General features: G+C 44.3%; 1 protein-coding gene and 1 long non-coding RNA gene across 6 annotated transcripts in view; both read right to left on the bottom strand.

Annotated features, from left to right (window-relative positions):
• Nucleotides 1-24104, bottom strand: part of CPNE4 (copine 4) — a 246331-nt gene that overhangs the window by 26834 nt on the left and 195393 nt on the right. For all 5 annotated transcript variants that reach the window (XM_083578069.1, XM_083578073.1, XM_083578070.1 and 2 more), the window contains 3 exons: nucleotides 10966-11064; nucleotides 1139-1225; nucleotides 472-531 (listed from right to left, as the gene is read on the bottom strand). In XM_083578069.1, the coding sequence (XP_083434195.1) occupies nucleotides 472-531; nucleotides 1139-1225; nucleotides 10966-11064 (246 nt within the window). The remainder of the gene's footprint in view (nucleotides 1-471; nucleotides 532-1138; nucleotides 1226-10965; nucleotides 11065-24104) is intronic.
• LOC310745633 overlaps nucleotides 1-24104 on the bottom strand; it is a 233552-nt gene that overhangs the window by 69943 nt on the left and 139505 nt on the right. The window lies entirely within an intron of this gene.

Here is a 24104-nt window from a genome sequence, read left to right as displayed (position 1 = left end):
TTAAAACGTGCCATATGAACAAAAGTAGATAAAACACAAATAAAAGGCTTTTTACACATTTAAAAGCAATATTCACTATTTAAAATACACATAACACTATATAATCTCCAGAACAGTCATAAAACACTATGCACATTAATGCAGTGCACCTATAATAAATGCACACTTTGATTAAGGTAAGGTGTTAATGACTAATTTAAAACTTGAAATCTTTTTGTCTAATGTTTATTGAGGCAGCAATTCTGTATGTGTTTACTTGGGAGTGAGACCCATTAAAAATAATGGGACTTGCTTCTGAATATCCATGTATAGATTATGCTGCCACTCTCCCATGTGAACACAGCAAAAAAGACATGATGTATGGGGGGAAACGGTATCTGGTTGTCTAATTTTGTCCTGTGTGTGTGGAAAAAAATAAATACTTAGCTCTGTGAAAGCTATCCATCTGCTGTCCATTTAAAAAGCACTTACTGTAAACTGTATCTGGCAGCCACCCATGATGTAGTCTAAGAACGAATGCATCTTGTGAATCTGGAAGAGAAGAGAGCCAGAAATTCAGATTTAAACGGCACGTTCTTAAATACTTCTTCATGTATTAAATGGGAAGGTACTTCTGTGAAGAAGGCATTTATTTAGAGTGGGGGTGGGGGGTGGGGCTTATTTTAGACCAGATCCTTATTAATCCTCAACCCTATGGGTCAACTCTGACAACCTGACATTATTACTGGCCCTGGGACCTTAGGGTAAAGGGTTGGAAATAAATATATAAGCAACGGCCCCATACTACATGTGGTAAGCAGCTATATGTGTTTTGATTGCACACAGGGAACAGAATGGGTTTCTGAAGATCAGCAGCAATCACATTCCTGAACAGCAACTGTCATCCCAGTGAAAACACTGATCCACCTTGACTCTGCAACATCTGTTATGCTACCTCTGGGAGTCCCTTGCTATAATTAATTTCTGAGACATGTTTCAGTGTACTTTTTTACCTTATTTTAACATAGCAATGCCTACAAAATGCCTACAGTGAATTCAATTCACTTTCATCAACTGGGCTTTTAACTTAGCTAAACACACACATACACACCCCACCCTTCCAATTCTAAATATTGTGAATCTGTTCAAATGACAGCACCTTGCAGAGATTGAGAATGACAATGCCAGAGTTCTTGTAATTCTTCTTCTTTACTTTGTACTTGGGGTTTATGCACTCCCACTGTACCTGTGAAGACACAAACCGGGAGCATGAAAGCCGTTTCATGTAAGAATCTGAATAATTTATTCAAGTTGCATAATGTGTGCTCTGCCAATGAAAACAGAAATCACATGAAACAGTCCAAAGCTAAAGACATTTCTAAACATCAGCCAATCAGGGGGGAATTATCCCTTATCCGAGACCTTCTGCAAAGTAAAACACCTGCATATCAATTTATTTTTTTTACAAGTGCCATTGCAAACACTGATTTGGCATGCACCTCTGCAAGCTATTCAAACATTAGGCTAACTCTGATGCCTTGCTGGAACAGACTGAAGGTCCATCATGTATAGGGATGAGGAACCCACAGATTCCCCAAGCCCTGCTGTAGACCAAATGGAAAGGCAAAGCCTGTGTAAATGCTTCATAAGACAACCCATTGCCACCAGCTGTACTTTGAAGTGCGAGCCAGGTTTGTATAAATTTCTAAATATATAAAATGCATACACAAAAATACAGCTATGGCTATTTAAGCTGTCATGCACTGCCTCAGCGAAAGTGCTTTAGTCCCCTAACCAGTCAAGCCAGAATGCTTATTTTATCAATGTAGTCCTATTTAAGTCAATGCAAATTTGTTTTTCAATCTAGCACGTATATATGGACAGAGCATACATCTCCTTGATGTTATCATGCTTCAGTGTTTATAATCCATTAGTGGGTCTCATTTGCTTCCATAAACTATTAAACTGTGTTATGCTGTTTAAAAAAACTCAATCACTTACCCCAGGGTAAAGCCATTAGTGCTGGAGTCACAAATTGCTTAAAGGGACAATTTGCACTTAGCTGGCTTTACTCCCATTGAAGTTAAGGAATTAAACACGTTTTCTGCAGACACTGGCATTTTAAGGGATTGGAAGACACTGGCTATGAGTATGTTGAAACAAAATAAAAAAATTCCTTCCAGTGGCACCTTAGAGACCAACTAAGTTTGTTATTGGTATGAGCTTTCGTGTGCATGAACACTTCTTCAGATATGGGTATGTTGTCGGACTACAACTCCTATCATCTCTGACCATTGGATGCGCTGCGTCGTGCTGATGGGAGTTGGGTATCCAACAACATCCGGTGAGGCACAGGTTCTCCAGACCTGCGCATAAACCAAAGGGAATGGCAGGGCCAGTGTAAATGCGTCACTAAGGCAACCCCTTGGGCCTTGGCCATCAATTTTACTCTGCTATGCCAACCAATCCTGTGGCTTCATTGCCCACATGGAAGATTCCACTCTGCACACTGAGCTGCAGATGGGACATGTTGTCTCCCCTCTTTTCATGTGTCCACAACTTTGGACCAAATATGATGCTGTTCTAAAAGGAGTCATCAACTCATCTGCAGGACACGACAACTAGTATGTAATATATAAGCAGTGCTGCTGCAAATAAATATCACACATCTTTTCCTTTTCTTCTGCTGGTGCTCTTTGGATTTTCGTCATCTGGCCATGAGCCACTCAGGCTGCTGTTCTTAGTGTTAAGGTAAAGGTAAAGGTGAAGGGACCCCTGACCATCAGGTCCAGTCGCGGACGACTCTGGGGTTGCGGCGCTCATCTTGCTTTATTGGCTGAGGGAGCTAGTGTACAGCTTCCGGGTCATGTGGCCAGCATGACTAAGCCGCTTCTGGCAAACCAGAGCAGCACACGGAAACACCGTTTACCTTCCCGCTGGAGCGGTACCTATTTATCTACTTGCACTTTGACGTGCTTTTGAACTGCTAGGTTGGCAGGAGCAGGGACCGAGCAACGGGAGCTCACCCCGTCGTGGGGATTCGAACAGCAACCTTCTGATCGGCAAGTCCTAGGCTCTGTGGTTTAACCCACAGCGCCACCTGCGTCCCCCACTCAGGCTGCTGTTTTGAGTGTACAGCACCCAGCTAAAGGTTAAAACATGCTCTTTTTTAAACACTGCTCTCTTTGATCCTGCAGATGGATCTGATAACTAAACAAATTTAACAAGAGGGACATTTCCATACTCTGCCTGGCCCAGATAGCTGAATGTGGCCCAGCTTCCCCAGGAATTCAAATTATTCATCTTGTGAATTAATTCTCTTTTCCAGTCGAGGTAACAGACAGGACCACATGTTTCTGGGAATTTTTCCAACATCTTCATTTATTTATTTTGCTTTCTGATCTCTGGAGTACTTGCTCAAGTTCAGCCCCTCCTTTCAGATCTGATATACTGTATCTTAATTTATGGTTTACCAAAATGCTGGTGGGAAGCAAATTTGACAGGGATGTACTAGGCTAATAGTTCATATCTTCCCAGATGTCGGACCTTAGGGTGAAGGGTGAGGACAACAACAACAAAACAACAACAGCAACAAGCAGTCCTGTGTGCTATGTGGACACCCATTTGCACAACACTTGCTTATGTTAATTTATACAAACCGATGCAAATTTAGAAGTAATTACTAACATCAGATTTAATTTTTACAGTTTAAATAGAAATACTGCACATCTCACCATAGTAGGAAAGATTATGATCAGGTCTGATTGGTTGCTGGCCAGGTGCTAACTGATGATGCGAAACTTCTTTTTTACATATTTTATTTATAATTTTCAGTTTTATACATTTCAATAATTTTACAATCATTTTAACACTTCGTAACTTCCTTCCCCCCCTTCCTGCGGTTCCTCAAATTTATTTTTAATATTTTTTGCATGTCCAAATTAACTTAATTTGCTCATTTATTCATCTACTTTTAATATATATACCCTTATAAAACTGCAGGTTATTACAATAATCCTGCCAATGTTCTTATCTGTTTACAGTTTGTAAATATTCCATAAACCATTTCCATTCTTTTCCATAAAATGTTTGTTGTTTTGATTTCTTATTATTCCGGTAAGTTTCGCCATTTCTGCATATTCCGTAAGTTTTTGTATCCATTCTTCAATTGCTGGGACTTCTTTCAATTTCTGGGCAAGTAACATTCTTGCCGCTGTAGTTGCATACATGAATAAATTTCTGTACAGTTTGGGTAGTTCTGGAAAACTTCTAAGCCCCTCCTGCTCTCCCTTCTTATGGTTTCATCTCTTTAAACTGGACTAGGACTGGACTGGACAGACCTTCAAACAGAGGACTGTAAATTAAGACATATGGGAACCCCAGTGCTTTAGTCAGATTCACTTGGTCACCTTTTGTACATGGCATGGGAGATGACGGAGGTATCTATCACCTTGTCCTTTGCCTCAGGCAGCAAAATGTCTTCAGCCAGTGCTGTGTACGAAATTAGACTCCCAGGATTTGTCAAGCCTTCTTTCCAAACACCACTGCGCTCATTTTACAAACACAAATGGGAAGCCTAGAGATTCCTTGCACTCAAGTGAACTGAAAGGGACTTCTTCAGTAATAAAGCAGACAAATTCTGGAGTCAGAAGCCCTACCAGATCATAGAATCATAGAGTTGGAAGAGACCACAAGGGCCATCGAGTCCAACCCCCTGCCAAGCAGGAAACACCATCAGAGCACTCCTGACATATGGTTGTCAAGCCTCTGCTTAAAGACCTCCAAAGAAGGAGACTCCACCACACTCCTTGGCAGCAAATTCCACTGTCGAACAGCTCTTACTGTCAGGAAGTTCTTCCTAATGTTTAGGTGGAATCTTCTTTCTTGTAGTTTGGATCCATTGCTCCGTGTCCGCTTCTCTGGAGCAGCAGAAAACAACCTTTCTCCCTCCTCTATGTGACATCCTTTTATATATTTGAACATGGCTATCATATCACCCCTTAACCTCCTCTTCTCCAGGCTAAACATGCCCAGCTCCCTTAGCCGTTCCTCATAAGGCATCGTTTCCAGGCCTTTGACCATTTTGGTTGCCCTCCTCTGGACACGTTCCAGTTTGTCAGTGTCCTTCTTGAACTGTGGTGTCCAGAACTGGACACAGTACTCCAGGTGAGGTCTGACCAGAGTAGAATACAGTGGCACTATTACTTCCCTTGATCTAGATGCTATACTCCTATTGATGCAGCCCAGAATTGCATTGGCTTTTTTAGCTGCCGCGTCACACTGTTGGCTCATGTCAAGTTTGTGGTCAACCAAGACTCCTAGATCCTTTTCACATGTACTGCTCTCAAGCCAGGTGTCACCCATCTTGTATTTGTGCCTCTCATTTTTTTTTGCCCAAGTGCAATCTCACGATGTCAGCTAATGAGTCATTTTGTTATTAAACATGAGATTGTTCACATTTTATTTTTATTTTTTTGGAAATGAGAATTTTATGTATGAAAGTGACATAGCATTTGGGTGCCCTGTGGAAATAATTTAGAAGACATGTTTCAATGTTTAGAATATTTCTGGATTTTTACAGTATTTTAACTACGATGAATTGAAAGTCCAAGAGTCCTTATTTTATATGTACCACATAACAACAACAACAACAACAACCTCTAAGGAATACAAGGCTATTGTATTGTTATACTGCCTGCCTCAGAAATCTAGAAGTGTTGGCCTCAGATACATGAATTTTCAGATACATGAAAACTAGTTTTTCCTCCATAATTAAAATAGGCGTCATGTAGGAAGTATTATCCTGTTTAGGCTGAAATCCAGCACATACTTACCTGGTAGCTAGTCCCACTGAATTCAATGGGACTGACCACTGAGTAGCCATACACAGGATTTCACTGTTAATATAGAAAAATACATCTAGTTTTGACACCTCAAATCAGGCTTCCTCAACCTCAGCCCCCCAGATGTTTTGAGACTACAATTCCCATCATCCCTGTCCACTGGTCCTGCTAGCTAGGGATCATGGGAGTTGTAGGCCAAAAACATCTGGAGGGCCGAGGCTGAGGAAGCCTGCCTCAAATGTTCCTTCACAACTTGTTTTTGAACTTCCAGAGATTAGACACTGTTTGTACGACTAGACTTTAACCTACTAATAATTATAAACTATCTTAGTTAAATAACATCCTCACCTTCTGGAAATTTCCATGGAGATTGCAAATGTTAGAGGTTTTCTCAAAAACCATTTACTTGTTGTTTTTTTCCCTGTCACAGAAACAGATTTTCACTTATATAATATTCCCACTGCTAACTGTCCAGGTGCACCTTCTTTTAAAGGCTATTTTTAAACCCCTCTGGCTCCCTTGAGCTGAGCAGAGGAATTTCCTTGGCACCTTCCGTTGCCTTTATCAAAACTTATTATCCAAATACGTGCATGATGTATTGACATGTGTGCCATAGGGTTTTGGGTGGGTGGGTGGAACTGAAGGACATCGCCAAACAGAAAGGTGAAGAAGTTCAGATTTCTTAATAAAAAATGACCGAAACAGCAAATGATTCCAGCGTTACACACTCATCAGAAATGATTGTCGTTTCTCATTTTCAACAACAAAACAATGCAACGAGAGCCTGCTTAATCAAGCCCATTACCTATCTAGTCTAGCATCCTGCCCACAGTGCCTCTCCCAGGGGCTTATGGGAAACCTGCAAGCAGGACAGCATTCTCACACCTGTGACTCCTAGCAGCTGATATTCAGAGGCACACAGCCCGGCATGGAGGTGGAACATAGTCTTCATGGCTAGTAGTTATTGACAACCTTGTCCTCCATGAACAGTCTAGTGGAAGCTAGACTGGTGACCGGGAGTGGCCTCCAGGACTACATAACACCGGTCCTGAGAGATCTGCATTGGCTCCCAGTACGTTTCTGAGCACAATTCAAAGTGTTGGTCCTGACCTTTAAAGCCCTAAACAGCCTCGGCCCTGTATACCTGAAGGAGCATCTCCACCCCATTGTTCAGCCCAGACACTGAGATCCAGCACCAAGGGCCTTCTGGCGGTTCCCTCATTGCGAGAAGTGAGGTTACAAGGAACCAGACAGAAGGCCTTCTTGGTAGTGGCGCCCGCCCTGTGGAATGCCCTCCCATGAGATGTCAAGGAAATAAGCAGCTATCTTATCTTTCAAAGACATCTGAAGGCAGCCCTGTTTAGGGAAGTTTTTAATATTTAATGCTGTATTGTTTTTAACACTGGATTGGGAGCCGCCCAGAGTGGCTGGGGGAACTCAGCCAGATGGGCGGGGTATAAATAAATTATTATTATTATTATTATTATTATTATTATTATTATGTCTAATCCTCTTTTAAAGCCACCCAAGTTGGTGGCTGTTACTGCCCTCTGTGGGATCCAGTTCCAGAGTTGCGCTGTGTGAAGCGCTTTCTTTTATCTGTCCTGAATGTTCCAATGCTCAGCTTCATCTAGCATCATTAGTCCAAATTTGTGTAGATAGAGCTGATTCTGAGAAGTGGTTTTGTCACAGAGTTGCTTATGCCGTCTTTATTGAAGCTTTTACTTCAGAAGTCAATTTGTTTCATCTAACACAGCAGAAGCTTATGAAAGCAGAGCAAGGTTTCTACACCCTACTTAATAAAAAGTGTTACTAACTTCCTGTCCTATTTTTCTAGAGAAACAGGTGCCAGAACTCAGCATGAAAGCCTCCCCTGTTCTCTTATAATGACATTGGTGCCCATCTGAGAGGGGCCGGAACTGAGTTCCAGCAAGTTCCAGCTGAAAGAAAAGCCTTGCTTTCTTCTTATTGTATTGTTCTTCTGTTGCAGGCATCCCCAAACTCAGCCATCCAGCTGTTTTGGGACTACAACTCCCATCATCCCTGACCACTGGTCCTGTTTGCTAGGGATGGTGGGAGTTGTAGTCCCAAAATGGCTGGATGGCTGAGTTTGGGGATGCCTGTTCTATTGCATAGAGCAGGTATTATGAATGAAAGCTTCAAAGAAGCAACCAGGTGTTGGAAGATGCAAGTCTTGGAAAACTGGCTAAGCTGTTGAGCTCAGAAGATTCTTTTGGCTATGATCTTTGGGGGGAGGGGGGCAACAGAGAAACCTATGAGGGTGCATAAAACGTACCAATGTGAGTAAACTAAAGAGCAGCAAGGAAACACATCTGCTCAGAAGCTCCCTTCAGTGTGGTTAATTTACAACTCCCATCATCCCTGAGCTCTGGCCTTCCTAGCTAGGGATGGTGGGAGTTGTGGTTCAACAACATCTGGGGGCCCAAGGTTGAGAAAGGCTGATTTAGGCAGTAGAGAATGAGTAGAAATATTATCTCAATTAGCTCACCTGGCCTTTATCAGTAGTCTTCAGCCAGTTTGGTCCTGGAACCAACCTTCAAGCCAAGCATGCATTTTGGGACCCATTCCTGAACATGTTATGATATACTATCTGCCTGGTGTGTTGTGCTGCTAATGCAGCCCACCTTAGGTCATGGCAAGACTCAATGGTGAGTCTCAACTCAACTTAGTGGCCTAAAGAGTCAGAATGAGGATTAGACCCTTCCAAAATGTTTTCATTCTAGGGGAGTAGGGGGAAAACCAGAATGAGTGGTGTTAAGTTGTGGGCGAACATATCGGACGACACAGCGATTCTTCCAAAGCAGCTCTTTATTTGTAAGGTGGAACAGAACTGAACTGAGGAGCTCAGTCAGCCTGCTTATATAGAGCTCCACTAGAATGCAACAGTAACCATTTTCTGTAACTAGCCAATCACTGAACGTCACTTTCGATCCTTCATTTGCATACAAACTATCCAATCACTGAACGTCACTTTCGATCCTTCATTTGCATAACTATCTACAGTATCCCCCTGCTGGCCCAGGGTGAGAACTTCAGTACATAACAAGTGTGATGGAGGGGAGAAGCACTCCATTCACCCATGAAGCATCAGTGTCACTACTGCAGAGAAACAAAAGAATGCGCAATGGCATGCTGGATCAGAAGTCTTAATATCCTTCCCAGAAGCAAACTGCCAGCTTTCTAGATCTAAAGGTTGCTAATAAGTTGACCTGATAAAGTGGGAGGTCATCTACCCAGGGAGGAATAAGAAGTTTTCTCAGAAATTCCAATTAAAGTCTAGCTCAGCTCTGGTTCCCACTGAAGCCACCGGTGACATTTTAACACAGCACAGATGCAGGAGGCAAAAAAGCAATCTGTAAGGCGGAGGTGGTGAGAACAACTGTATTATTTTCTATAGAAGAATCCGTCTGAAATAAACAACATATGACTACTTGTTAAGATGTCCTCTAGGTCTGAAATGTGATGACAGGTGGGCATGGTTAAAGCCTGAGGAGGAAGAATGAGAATTGGGAAGAATGAGACACGGTCGCCAGCCTCAGCTAGCCCCCCAACCCAACTGAACAATCAGTCCGGGGGGAGGGGATTCCTGTCAGCTTCCTCCTCTTTAGCCTCAGTGTTGTTCCTTGAAACTCAGCAGGGAGGCTGGGAGCAAACCTAGAATAAACCAGCTCTGTCTGTCATTGGCTATGACTCCACTTCCTGTAGGCCTCTCTTGCCTTCTGCCATACCAGTCTCAATGGCCACCAGCCACCACTGGATAAAGCGCTTACCCACACAAGTGTTCTGCATGAGCCCTGTCACATATTTGCCATATAGCTGGCTCTTTCATGTAAAGGTTTGGTGTTAAATTGGCTCCTTGCATCTAGTCCCGGGGCAGTTTGAGTATCAGATTTGCTCTGGACCCCATATATGTTCTCAGCCACCCTGGCTGCAGACAGGCCTTGCTGCCTTAGTGTTATTTCCAGCCCTACTACAAACAAAATGGTTTACATGGTTTTGTAAGAAGACTAGTCCTCCTGTAAACAATTAGCTCATTTCACAGTCTAATAAAATAGAAGTCTAGAGTTTTTAGTGTGCATTCTAATTGCTTTTTGTCCACATTGTTGTTGTTTAGTCATTTGGTCGTGTCCGACTCTTCGTGACCCCATGGACCAGAGCACGCCAGGCACTCCTGTCTTCCACTGCCTCCCGCAGTTTGGTCAAACTCATGCTGGTAGCTTCGAGAACACTGTCCAACCATCTGGTCCTCTGTCGTCCCCTTCTCCTTGTGCCCTCAATCTTTCCCAGTATCAGTGTCTTTTCCATGGAGTCTTCTCTTTTCATGAGGTGGCCAAAGTATTGGATCTGTCCTTCCAGTGAGCACTCAGGGCTGATTTCCTTAAGAATGGATAGGTTTGATCTTCTTGCAGTACAGCCTTCTTTATGGTCCAGCTCTCACTTCCATACATCACTACTGAGAAACCATGGCTTTATCTATACGGACCTTTGTTGGCAAGGTGATGTCTCTGCTTTTTAAGATGCTGTCTAGGTTTGTCATTGCTATTCTCCCAAGAAGCAGGTGTCTTTTAATTTCGTGACTGCTGTCACCATCTGCAGTGATCATGGAGCCCAAGAAAGTAAAATCTCTCACTGCCTCCATTTCTTCCGCTTTTGTCCACATTACTTTCATGAAATTGTCTTAAGCACCTAAGGTGCTTCCAGACTGTCACTATTTTCTGGTGGGAATCAATAATATACTAGCAAATTCAGGCAGTACAATTAAAGCTTATTTCAGACCTTATGCGATAAGAAAAAGTGATGAGGAAATGCACAGAAAAGTGTGAGTAGCACTTGTTTGACACAGTGTCATATAACATTCCAGCAAGCAAATCAGATTGAATGCTCAATAAACAGCTAATATAATCTAATTTCCCTGCAAACTTTGTGCAAACAAATCAGACAACCAACCATCTGGAATTCACCCTAGTGAAAAGATGGCTTGAATGCTCATATCACTGCAATAAAAGGCACTGCATGTTTGGCAAGGCAGCCCACGCATTAAACTCTGCTGGCTATGGATTGAAAAGGTTAATCTTTTAATTCTGCTGTTGCTTTTAAACAGCACACATTCACCTGAGCCTACCTGTCTCCCTTCCAGGGCTCCTCGCATCTCCTTGAATGTTGAACTGAATTCTCCAATGAAGTCATGCTTGCCATTGGAATCCCAGTCCCAAACTATGCACTGAAAGAAAAAAAAGAGAGAGAAAAATAATTCTTCCCCTTCCTTTAAAAAGATTTTTGGAGCTGATTTTATCCAAAACAATCCATATACAGTGGTACCTCAGGTTACCTACGCTTAAGGTTACAGACGCTTCAGGTTACAGAATCCGCTAACCCAGAAATAGTGCTTCAGGTTAAGAACTTTGCTTCAGGATGGGAACAGAAATCGTGCTCCGGCGGCGCGGCAGCAGCGGGAGGCCCCATTAGCTAAAGTGGTGCTTCAGGTTAAGAACAGTTTCAGGTTAAGTACGGACCTCTGGAATGAATTATCGGTAAGTACTTAACCTGAGGTACCACTGTACCCAGTTTGTGTGACATGGTAAGCCAAACTATAGCTTCGTAATACCTATGTGAATGTGTGGGCTCCCGGAGATATTACAATGGCTTTGCTCCTGCCTGGTCCTTTTTACTCATGGTTAAGCTCTCTCCTCATTAAACACAAGGTGGAGCCAAAATTTGTACACAACAAGGAAAAGGACCATGGAAGAGCAAAGTTCCAGCAAGCTCCTCTCTTGGAGCCCACACGTTCAAATTGTCTTGCTAAGCCATAGTTGGCTTACTGTGTCATAGGGCTGTTGGATAATTTTGTCAGGAATGGAACTGGAATGGAAATTGCCACAATACACCTGTTAATCCGAGGTCAGGAACAGAAATTGTGCATGTGAGTCACAGCAGCATTTGCTATTGTATTTTTTTCCAGTTCACAAACATTGCTGTAAATAATTATGCTACGTTCTGATTGCTCTTTGGGCTAGCCCCACATTTAAAAACAGGGTCTCTAAAAAGATAATGTCTGTCTCAGACTGCATCCCGTTTCCTTCATTTTTGAAGTGATTATGCAATACTTGAAAACTGAACTGTTTTAAAAAAGTATTCAGGGTCCTCCCCTCACATACATCTGAGGTCCTAAGCTGTGCATAAAACTGTACTGTGTGTATAAATCTGGCACTGTCTCTGTGTTATGTTGTTTCTGCCTGACATTTTGGGGGTTTTTTCTCTAACAAATGCTGCCACTTCCCCCCTCCTTCCCCCCCTTGGGAGAGTAGCAGGTTGGGAGGGGAGATCCAAGCAGATGGGTTGATTTGGATAGAAAAATTGGCAAGGACTTCATCCAGTTAAATGCAAAGATAAATATAAATACAACAAACTGTGATATATTAATTAATTCCTATGCACAGTACCTTTTGGCTGCTGAAGAACAACATTTTAATATATGGTGGGATACAGAGTACAACTGTGATCTGACTAAGAAGAACTCCTTTGGGGGTGGGCAGGGGAGCTGCTGAGCAAGATATTCTGGTGCCTTTTCAGACTCAAGAGGGAGTGGAAAAAAGAACACGACTGAAGTAGTCTGTCATTTTTCACCACATAAGTCTACAGCTTCTGCTTTGACCTTTATATCCCAAAGGGACGGAATATGCTTGAATCAGGTGCAGGAAGTACATCTCTCTCTTGAAAACCGACAAGCTTGCTGACAAGTCTGACAGAGATAGGAGTGATGTGCCCCTCTGTGCCCAGGTTTGTATGTTTAGAGGTATACAGTTAAAAAGAGAGATTGCTGTGAAATCTGCCCCCCTCCCCCATTTGATAAGGTTTCATTTTCACATTGCCAGTGCTAACAGGAAAAAGAACACACCTGGACAAGAAGATTGCGGGCAAGGAGAAACTATTTAACCCCTTTTCTGCTTGTTGTTCTCCAAATGGATAGAAAGTCCCTATATCTAGAGCTACCGGGGGGGGGGGGGCGGAAACCCCAGCTGGTTTGGATTAAAAACAACTGAAGGGGAAAATAATGGTATTGAGTCTTAAGGTGCTTCACTCGCCCCATACATTTAAAGATCTATTATATCACTGATTATATCATTTAGGTGGGGTTTTTACCTTTACATACAAGGCAGAGAAGGGTTTCTTCTTCTTTCTTTTATCAAAACAAAAAAATAAATAAAAATAAAAGGCTTTTCCGTCATTTCAACCAGCGGCTCAGCTGCATTTCTGAGGCAGAAGGCTGATTGGAATGACACTACACCGTGATGTAACATCATTCCCAAAGGCACTCTTGAGGAATCTCCCTACGACTGCTGCTACATAATGATGTACTGTGGCTCCAAGGAGTTTTCTGTATCTGGAATGTGGCCCAGCTGCTGAGACCAGACATACTGCTGCCTGAATTGGCAAGGTTGCCCCCCTTTTTTTGGTAAAGCAAAGAAAAAAACAAATCCTTCATACGCCTCTCATTTAAAAAGAAGATCACCCCCAGAAAAATCTTTAAATGTTCCCAGCCCCCTGAGTTCTCAAAATACTCTGTCCACTTCCATGGGTGGTCAAATGGTTTGTCTCTAATAGACAGTACTGACAACAGTTATATAATTATATATTGTATTTTGCTTTGGTGAAATGCGGCGTATTTTCCATTGTGGTACTGGCCAGATGTTGTTGGACTTCAACTCCCATCATCCCTGACCTTTGGCCATGCTGGGCAGGGCTGATAAGAGTTGGAGTCCAACAGCAGCTGGAAGCTACCATGTTAGGTACCCACCTCTATTTCCAGACTTGTTTGATTTTGCCTCTTTGAAAGGATGCAGAATTAAACCTGTTATCCTTGGAGGAAGAGAGGGGAGCTTAAAGGCAAAGGTAAAGGGAACCCTGACCATTAGGTCCAGTCATGGACGACTCTGGGTTTGCGGTGCTCATCTCGCTTTATTGGCCAAGGGAGCCGGAGTACAGCTTCCGGGTTATGTGGCCAGAATGACTAAGCCGCTTCTGGAGAACCAGAGCAGTGCACGGAAGCGCCATTTACCTTCCCGCCAGAGCGGTACCTATTTATCTACTTGCACTCTGACGTGCTTTTGAACTGCTAGGTTGGCAGGAGCAGGGACCGAGCAACGGGGGCTCACCCCGTCGCAGGGATTCGAACCGCCGACCTTCTGATCGGCAAGTCCTAGGCTCTGTGGTTTAACCCACAGCGCCATCAGCTAAAGACACAAACTCAGTTAGTTTTAATTTCCCCAGGGATCTTCATTCATAGATACAGATAGATAGATAGTTAGATAGCTAGATAGCTAGATAGCTAGACAGACAGACAGACAGACAGACATGTATTACACACACATTCACAATCAAGATTGTGATATCAAGATGATATGCTGCTGGCTTGGGAGCCATTCTCCCATGGTAGTCCTTCTCTCGTTAGCGCCATCAGGATAATTGCGAGCTGCCACAGGACATGAGCGACGAGCCTCATACTCTCTCCAACAGCAATACCAACCCTTAAAACACCAGTAGCCCCCATGCCACCAGGATAATGTAAGAGGAACTTGCTCCATGGTGTTGAAAGAGTAGCTAAGGGTGCAATTTTGTGCACATTTGCTTGGGCACAGGTTCCACTGAAGTATATGGGCTTTACATAGAAGGGGAAGAAATGGAGGCAGTGAGAGATTTTACTTTCTTGGGCTCCAGGATCACTGCAGATGGTGACAGCAGCCACGAAATTAAGAGATTGCTGCTTCTTGGGAGGAAAGCAATGACAAACCTAGACAGCATCTTAAAAAGCAGAGACATCACCTTGCCGACAAAGGTCCGTATAGGTAAAGCTATCGTTTTCCCAGTAGTGATGTATGGAAGTGAGAGCTGGACCATAAAGAAGGCTGATCGCCGAAGAATTGATGCTTTTGAATTATGGTGCTGGAGGAGACTATTAAGAGTCCCATGGACTGCAAGAAGATCAAACCTATCCATTCTTAAGGAAATCAGCCCTGAGTGCTCACTGGAAGGACAGATCGTGAAGCTGAGGCTCCAATACTTTGGCCACCTCAGGAGAAGAGAAGACTCCCTGGAAAAGACCCTGATGTTGGGAAAGATGGAGGGCACAAGGAGAAGGGGACGACAGAGGACGAGATGGTTGGACAGTGTTCTCGAAGCTACCAGCATGAGTTTGACCAAACTGTGGGAGGCAGTGGAAGACAGGAGTGCCTGGCGTGCTCTGGTCCATGCGGTCACGAAGAGTCGGACACGACTAAACAACAACAAACTTTTGAGTGTATGTTTGTGTTTGTGTGTGTGTGTGTGTGTGCAGACTGGGCAGCAAATAGTGCCTCCCTCTCGTTAGCTTATTCCTATAATGCCATTTACTGGAATGCAGGGAACAGCCAACTACTAAGTGGCACCACTGATCCATCTAGCTTAGCCTTGTTATCGGGTTGGTGGCTTAGCCTGCCTGTCACCTTGGGGTCCCCTCCAATCCTGCAGCTTCAGAGCTGTAAGAGAGGATACTGAAGTGGTGAAACCAGTCCCTCTGTTAAGTCCCTCTAAGGCAAACCTGCTAGCTGGGTCTTACGGAGTGCTTTGCAAAGGGTTCTGCATGTGCCCTGCAGGATCCTTGTGGCATCAGGAGACAGACTGGTGGGCAGGGCAGCCCACCTGTCAAACCTGGCCTCTGGAAGGAGGCAGGGGACAGTTAACCCTCTGTTGCTCAGATCCAGTTCTGCCACCCCTGTTCTAAGGAAAGCAAACCCCAGGGGTGTGCTGGCACCACTGATCTCTCTTGCCGCTTGAAGACTGGGCTGCATGTAACATTGTTATGTGCACTGACTTAACAGCAGATCTCCAGGGTTTCAGAAAAGAGTGTTTCCCAGCCGTACCTGAAGACGCCAAGAACTGATGCTGGGACCTTTTGCATAGCTCCAAAGCTATGACTCTTCCCCGCTACTTGTAAGGAGCATCAATCTTTTCTTTTTTCACATGTGTTTAAGGCAGCAGAGCTAATCTCACCTGGAGGAGATGATAAATCAAGTGGTTTACTGCTCTGTTAACTTCCAGAAAAACTGCTTGCCAGTTTACATACCCAGGGTCTGCTAGGGCACTATTTGCACATCATACAACTGTTCTCTCCTCTTTATTGAAGCAGGTTGTGAGGGATACCAGGTTGCATAGCCTCTAATCGCATGTCCTTTATTCCTACACAACTGGAGCCTGCAATAAAATGCTGCGTAGGGCTGCTGTTAAAGAGTGAAAAAACCCATCTCACCATCCCTCTCCCACATAGGTGCCAACTCCCTGGGGACCTGGGTGCCCGAGCACCCACAGAAGTCCCCATGAAAGGGCAGGGCACCCACAAATTTCGGTGCCAGAGAAATGCACTCTGCATGGCACGCATGGCCCCGGGCACCCATGGTTGCAGGGCCAAGTTGGCACTCCTGCCCCCTCATATCCCCCAACAGTCAGCATTCTGTGGCCACTGACCATGCTCATTCCTCACTTATCCTTTAGCCGCTGCTCCTTCCATATTTTTTGTACTTCTGAAAATCTTATAATTGCAACACAGGTGACACTATTGTATTGTATTGATCTTTATTACGGCCATTGGCCCATCACACGACAGTTTCCCATACCAACATAATGTACTTAAACCTCCAAATTTAAAACCGCCAAAACTTACAAACAACAGACAAGAACCAAAGCAAAACAAAAACAAGGGACCAACATCATACATTACAATAAATTTGTAACATAAACATCGCCCTCTGCTTATAAATTAATAGAAGACATCCATGGTGATATCACCTAATTACAACCTAAAACATAGATCATAGTTTAAAGGGATTATCCGAGCCGCACAGGAGTCCGTTTCTCTTCTTTAGGGATAGGACGCTGATCAAGAATCTGGCAACCATGAGTGATCTTAGGGGGTCATCATCATTTAATAGATATCTCAGTTTGGCTTCATTCGTATCATCGGCAATTCCCTTTAGATATTGAGCAAGAAACTTGCTCCTGGCCGATGAGTGAAGAACACAGGTGACACTGGTCTAAACCACTGAGCCTCTTGAGCTTGCCGATCAGAAAGTCGGCGGTTCAAATCCCCGTGATGGGGTGAGCTCCTGTTGCTCTGTCCCAGCTCCTGCCAACCTAGCAGTTCGAAAGCACGCCAGTGCAAGTAGATAAATAGGTACCGCTGTGGTGGGATGGTAAACGGCATTTCCATGCACTCTGGTTTCCATCATGGTGTTCCATTGCGCCAGAAGCGGTTTAGTCAGGCTGGCCACATGACCCAGAAAGCTGTCTGTGGATGAACGCAGGCTCCCTTGGCCTGAAAGCGAGATGAGTGCCACAACACCACAGTCGCCTTTGACTGGACTTAACTGTCCAGGGGTCCTTACCTTTTTACCTTTTTATGATATCCCCAAGCCAGGCAATACCTCCCTTATGTATTTGTGGTGCTGTTTTGGTTTTAAATACATAAGCAATGGTACATTTTGGGTTTGGCTAGAGGAGCCGCAGGACTCATAGCCTAAATAACATAAATAGAGAACAAATAAAAGCTACCATAGGCAATGTGCAGCCCCTCCTGTTCTTCCCCCTCCCTAAAAAAACAAACATTCACAATTGCCAGTTGCTGATTAAAGAAAAAGAACAAAGAAGCCTGATTGCACTAATGATCCATTCATTATCTGAAGTTCGTTATAATGCCAGAAAGTTGTTAAGCAGAAGGCGAAGGCGAAGAAGAAAGGACTGTTTTGGATTATTTGAGGTTTGAATTTTAATTGGAGATCATTAAAAGTCAAATTGCATCTAACAAGGTCAAGGTTAACATAGATCAAGCTGGTTGTTTATTTCATTCCTGTGGGCTTCTAACTTTAGCTTTAGGGAAGCAACCTAGTTCTTAGTACCACTGAGCTCTGGGACAAAAGAAGCCATTATTCTCTCAGTGTTGTTTGCACAGCTATAATCAGGGTGAGGGTAAGGGTGCTTGTTAGCTGGCCTGTTATAATTGCCTATTATGCAAGAGATTTACAACTGGCTATAAACATTCATTGCCACCCCAGGTCAGTATACTACATACAGTGGGCTGCTAAACAAAACAGCAACTGATGTGAATTCACGTACCAGTTTACAGAATATGCTGTTAGGGATAAGCAAATCTGTTGGTTCCCTGTAAGTTTGTCACTTTTCCAATCTAAAGTTCACTTCCCAACATTTCCACATCCATTTGCAAATTCGTTTCTTGAAAAGTCCTCATGAAAACCCATCAGTATTTTAGTGCTGATTTCTCATGATATGCTGATTTCTCATTTTTGTATGTGATTTTGCCTAATACATACATTCTTTCCTAATATTATTTGCTTATTTATCAAAAATTTATACACTGCTTGATTGTAATGAAAACCTCAAAGTAGTTTACAAAAAGATAGAACCATAAAACCAGGATTTTTCTGATTTTTCTTTTTTAAAAAACATTAAAACACACCAGGAGTTAAAAAACTAACACTGTTTCTAGGCTTGTCTAAACAAGAATGTTTTTGGCAGGTGCCGAAAAGAATGCAAAGCTTGATCTTAATAGGCAGGGAATTATTTCCCCAAGTGTTGGTGTTGCCACACTGAACGACTGAGTTCTTACAAATGCATTTTGTAGCACCTGCAGTAGTGGCAATTCCACCGACAGAAGCAGAAATAAAATGCATTTTTGTATGTTATTTTCACATATAGACACACTGGTGTACTGTACCCTAGTACATGCATTTTTGTACCGATTGTCTGCCAAAATGTATTGCAAAATTAGGAGAATTTCAAAGGACAGCTGTGTTTTGGTTTGTGTATTGCTTTATATTCAAGTTAGATAGATAAAGGACGTTCAGTACACATTAAAAGCTGAATCTACCAAATCTGTGCACAACTGTCCTTCAAAATTTGCACTTATCTGAATTTTGCGACACAGTTTTCCAGTCCCTGTTTACAAAATAGCACAGGTCAAGGGAAGTGTTGTGCACACATGAAGGTGTTAATGAAAATAACATATAAAAATGAATTAAGTTAGAGAAAATCGTTTGCAAAAATGTGTAGTCAAAACTGCATATAAAAATGAGTTTGTTAGGAGAAATTTGCACAATACGGATGAACTGGCGCGAGGGTTTACTCCCTACCCCAGAATACTCATTCACTTTTGATCAGCCGTCTGTGACATGAAAATGTTCCACACCAAGTGGCTGTTGGCTGCTTCTTTGAAGGTTGCTCATCTCGCTTTACTGGCTGAGGGAGCCGACGTACTTCCAGGTCATGTGGCCAGCATGACTAAGCTGCTTCTGGCAAACCAGAGCAGCGCACAGAAACACCGTTTACCTTCCCGCCGGAGCGGTACCTATTGATCTACTTGCACTTTGATGTGCTTTTGAACTGCTAGGTTGGCAGGAGCAGGGACTGAGCAATGGGAGCTCACCCCGTCGCGGGGATTCGAACCGCCAACCTTCTGATCGGCAAGTCCTAGGCTCTGTGGTTTAACCCACAGCGCCACCCGCGTCCCATCTTTACAGAGGTTCAAACAGCATCTGCACTGTTCTGAATACTTTGTACTCCTCAGAATGAGATGCTTCCATGCTGATCCAACTGTGGCTGAAGCCATCCTGCCACATTACCAACACTTAGTCAACCTCTGAGTCAACTGCTTCATTCTTAGTGATTTGTGGGTTGGAGGCTGCGAGGGGAGAAGTGGGAAACATGCTGTTGCATCTGCTACAAGAGCTGAAGTCTGGGACACTGCACACCATCAACACTGCCCAAAACAATGCATTATACTTGAAATGGGGAACTGTCTCTAAAGTTTTGTTACCAACACTTTTCTAGACCTCCCTGCTCCTAATGCAAACCAACAATGAAAGTTCTATGAATGGTAGCATCACACACACACACACACACACACGGTGTGTAATACCTGAATAGACAGAAGACAAAAGCCTTTTAAAGAACGGGGAATACCGGCAACATTTTTTTTCAATGGCCTGCTGGTGCCAAATAAAACACAGCATAGATCTAATTACACCAAGTGAGAATCTGGTCCTGTGAATCAATGTTTTGTTGTATAGCTTCCTGCAATATAAGCGACTGTTTCTACAACACAACAAAAGCAACATATGTATGATTGCCACTTTTGCGAACACTGTTTTCACATTCTCTCTCACTCAACTGGTAAGGCTGCCAAAATGTCTCGGCAAGTTTTTTGTTTTGTTTTTTAACAATAATTATTCTCTCTTTAATTTCTTTGTTTGTTCTCGTCTCTTCAGCAAAGGCTACCTCCTGTATATATATGATAACTCAGATACCACATCCCCCTTGAATGTTTTCTATCCCTCTTTTTCATGCACTAGCCACCTGGTGACCCAGACGCCAACCCCAAAGAGGGGACTTGTCTCATCCTTGGCCTAGAGTAGTGATGCAGACATTAACATGGAGGTGGAGATCATGAAAGGATCAGAAGCTTCATCTAGGAATGAACTGATAAAGGATTCCAGTGCAGGGAAAGACATCTGCCACATGGAAAGCCATGTACCAGCGACAGAGTTCACCTGATTTTGATTTATTAGATTTCTTAGCTGCTTTTCATTCATGTGAATTGCAAAGCAGCTTACAAACAATAAACAACACTAACCATAACAGAACATCACAAATACAACATACACCATATAGTTGCTGGCATCCCTCTGTCTTGAGAAACAAGGGAGTGCACCTCCAGCGGTGAAGTCAAACTGCTGCATTAGCAGCACTGAAATGACCTCCCCGGGACGCAAGCCTGGGACGTGAGAGTCTGTACTTAATATTCTTATAAGCCCTCCTTGCCTCCAAGAATCAGATACAGTAAGCCATTGATAAAATGGTCCAAGATGGCAAACAATCACAAATGATGGTACAACACTTCTGAAGCAGCTGCAGGTCCTTTGTTCTGCAGCCAAAATGGCAAGTAATATTTAAAGTATGAATCTCATGTCAGTCCCCAAAGTGATGTCAAATCATGCACATATTTATACGCTCCTCCAAATTTCTAGTGTTTGCTTGCAGAAAACAACAAGGTTTAGTATTGTCAGGGAACTGCCATCAACTCAGAGACGAGAGATGGAAGGGCAGTTGTCTTATAGGGAGCCTCCGAAAATCTTGCGAAGCCATTCCTCTTCCTCCTCCAGTGGAGAAGAGGTGAAGGGACCAGGGGATGCTAGGAAGAGCCTAAACACAGAGCCTGAGCAAACCGGAGAGGCGGGAAGTATGCCCCTGCCAACGCCCATTCTGTGCAGTAACTTTGGCGCAGGGAGGGAAGGAAAAGGCTGGGGGTGACGCGACTTTTATGCTGGGGGAGGTACAAAGACCGACCACTCCCAGATTCTGCTAGCGACTGAGCCAGACATGAACTTAGGACGCTCTTCACTGTAAATAGTTTGCACCAAGAATAAAGCCTGGAAAAGACAGGTCGGAGTCTTGCCTGTTTACTCTCAAGCAACCACACCAGCTGTGCTGGTTCCGGGGGGGGGGGGGAAGGTTACCGTGCGGCATGGTCTGAGTCCGGTCCTAGGTTGAGGGTATGGAGGCTGTCCGTCAAGGGTGAAGCGGGGTCCAAGGCAAGGAGCCAGGCGTGGTCAGGAACTCTGGAAGAGCAGGACAGGGTGCTGGCAGGAACAGGTTATCAACGATGTTGCTCCCGCAACCTAGGACTGGGCTGACTGGCCTTTATCTCCTCTGAGGCAAAGTCGGTCCTGGCCCACAGGTGACTCGTGCCTCCTGGCCTGGAGGCGAGCACTCCTCCTGCGAAAGCTTAGTTCCCTCCGCCTCTCTGCCCTGAGCCTCTGCAGCTCCGGAGAGGCTGGAGGGTTACTGGACCCAGAGGCAACCTCACCTTCCCCTGACAGGGCTGGGAGAGGAGCACCTGCAGGCAATGGGTCCTCGATCACCTCCGGAGCCAGAGCGGATTCAGCTGGTGTCTGCTCCTGAGGTGAGGGCCCTTCAGGTTCAAGCCCCTGCCCCGGTTCAAGCCCCTGCCCCTGGAGGCGGGGACTCCTGTGCAGGCTGGGATTCCTCAGGTTCAGCCTCTGAATTGGATTCCCAGGCCATCACACCAGCATCTGACAAGTATATTCAGGCGGTGCGATAGGACAGTGCATCTGGCAGCTAGTCCAAAGGTTGGAGGTTTGAGCCCATGCAGGGACAGCTGTGGACAGGATTCCTGCATTGTAGGGGGTTGCACTAGATGAGCCTTGAGGTCTCTTCCAACTGTACAATTCTATGATTCTATGCATTTGGGGGCGCACCTGCTGTTTCTGTTGAGGGGGCCCCCAAGCCCTGCCTCGAGGGCACCAGCAAACAGACCATGCTGGCTCCCAACTATTCTCCGTTCCGTCTTGGTTCCCAGACTTCCCAGAAGCAGCGCCGTTCCTATCATTTAATTGGTACATAATCTTTTTTTCTAAAAGGTCTGAGCAGCCAGAGATTTTAATTTAACTCTTCCTGGCAACTTCCCCCAGATATTAACTGTCAGAGCAGATAACAGAAATTTGGTGGAGAAGGTGATTTCGACAGAGGGGTTGATAAGAGACTTGTGGAAGATAAATGGTAATAGTGAACAGAACCAAGGGATGGGGAGGTTAATAGAATGCTGAGAGGGAAACCAGCTCAGAGGTCTGAGACAGAATAGGATCACAGTGGCCTAGTCAGAAATGGGTTTCAAAGAGGCAGAAAATGGATTGGTTTACAATTAACACATCAAGCACACATCTAAAGAAAACGTGGAGGGTTTAGTCATGTTGAGTATTAGGCACAAGCCGTTGTTCATGAGCTTTATTTCTACCGTTGGGTACTGGAGGTGTGATGATGTACAAGGCAGTCATCAATCCAATTTGCTATCAGGCCCATTGTTAGTGGACTGCATGGTTTGCAGCCAGGCCTGGTGTTAATGGAAGAGCTGGTGTTAGGTGGAGGGCACAGGTGGCGCTGTGGTCTAAACCACTGAGCCTCTTGGGCTTGCTGATCAGAAGGTTGGCGGTTCGAATCCCCATGATGGGGTGAGCTCCTGTTGCTCTGTCCCAGCTTCTGCCAACCTAGCAGTTCGAAAGCACACCAGTGCAAGTAGATAAATAGGTACCGCTGTGGTGGGAAGGGAAACAGCATTTCCGTGCGCTCTGGTTTCCGTTGTGCCACAAGTGGTTTAGTCATGCTGGCCACACGACCCAGAAAGCTGTCTGTGGACAAACTCCAGCTCCCTTGGCCTGAAAGCAAGATGAGCACTGTAACCCCATAGTTGACTTTGACTGGACTTAACCAAGATGGAGCCCTTTACCTTTTAGTGGAAGAGTATCTGCCTCACATACAAAAGGTCCCAGGTTCAATCCCTGAGATCTCCAGGTGGGGCTGACAAGGATTCCTGTCTGAAACCCTGTAGAGCTTCTGCCAGCCAGTATAGAGAATGTTTCGCTAGATAAACCAATGACTTGGTATAGGGCAGCTTCCTAGGCTCCTATGACGTGCCTGAGCACAAATCCCAGCTAGGGGGGCCACTACTTATTGGAACCACTCCAGTTCCTCTCTCTGTCCCCCACAAGAGAAGCTGATTTGGCCATACCTCATTCCTTCTTCCTGCCCCACATTTCCTGAGAAGCCCCAAGAGCACATCCTGATTTCCATGACAACGAGGCCAGTGCTCCACACTGCACTAGCACTAGTAAAAGCAAAAGAGCAGGAAAGGACCAGGACTGAGAAGTACTGTGAGCTAAGAAATAAAGTTTGGCCGGAGTCCGGTTTCAATTTCCATCCAAGGGACTGTATTACGAAGAACAGAAGACAAAAAAGAGTTAACTACATACATTCTCCGGTGGTGTGTGTGTGTGGAATTCATATAGAAATTCCCAAAGAACATTTATTAAAGCATTGCTATAACGTTTATTTCACTGGCCATCCTGACCCTCATCTGCCTGAACTAGTGCTTGACCCCAACCAGTCTCTGACACATATATTGCTTCTGTTCCTTCTGGTGCTCACAAGCCTGTACCTGAATCAGACCCCAGATGCAGCCCAACATAGACTAAGCCAAGGCCTGATAATGTGAGCTGAAGGCCACTGGATGTAGACTTTTCCTCCATGGCTGTTACACAGAGATACACTTATGAGGGTACGCTTTACCATATGTGTTAGACTTGTAAAAGGGTAAAAGAGTATTGGGATATGATATATAATGAATTGAAAAAAATGTTTAAAAAG

This window comes from Podarcis filfolensis, assembly GCF_964270895.1.
Source record: "Podarcis filfolensis genome assembly, chromosome: 12".
In the NCBI taxonomy this organism is placed as follows: domain Eukaryota; kingdom Metazoa; phylum Chordata; class Lepidosauria; order Squamata; family Lacertidae; genus Podarcis; species Podarcis filfolensis.
Note: the sequence above shows the minus strand (reverse complement) of the source record. Positions and strands in the feature narration are given on the sequence as shown.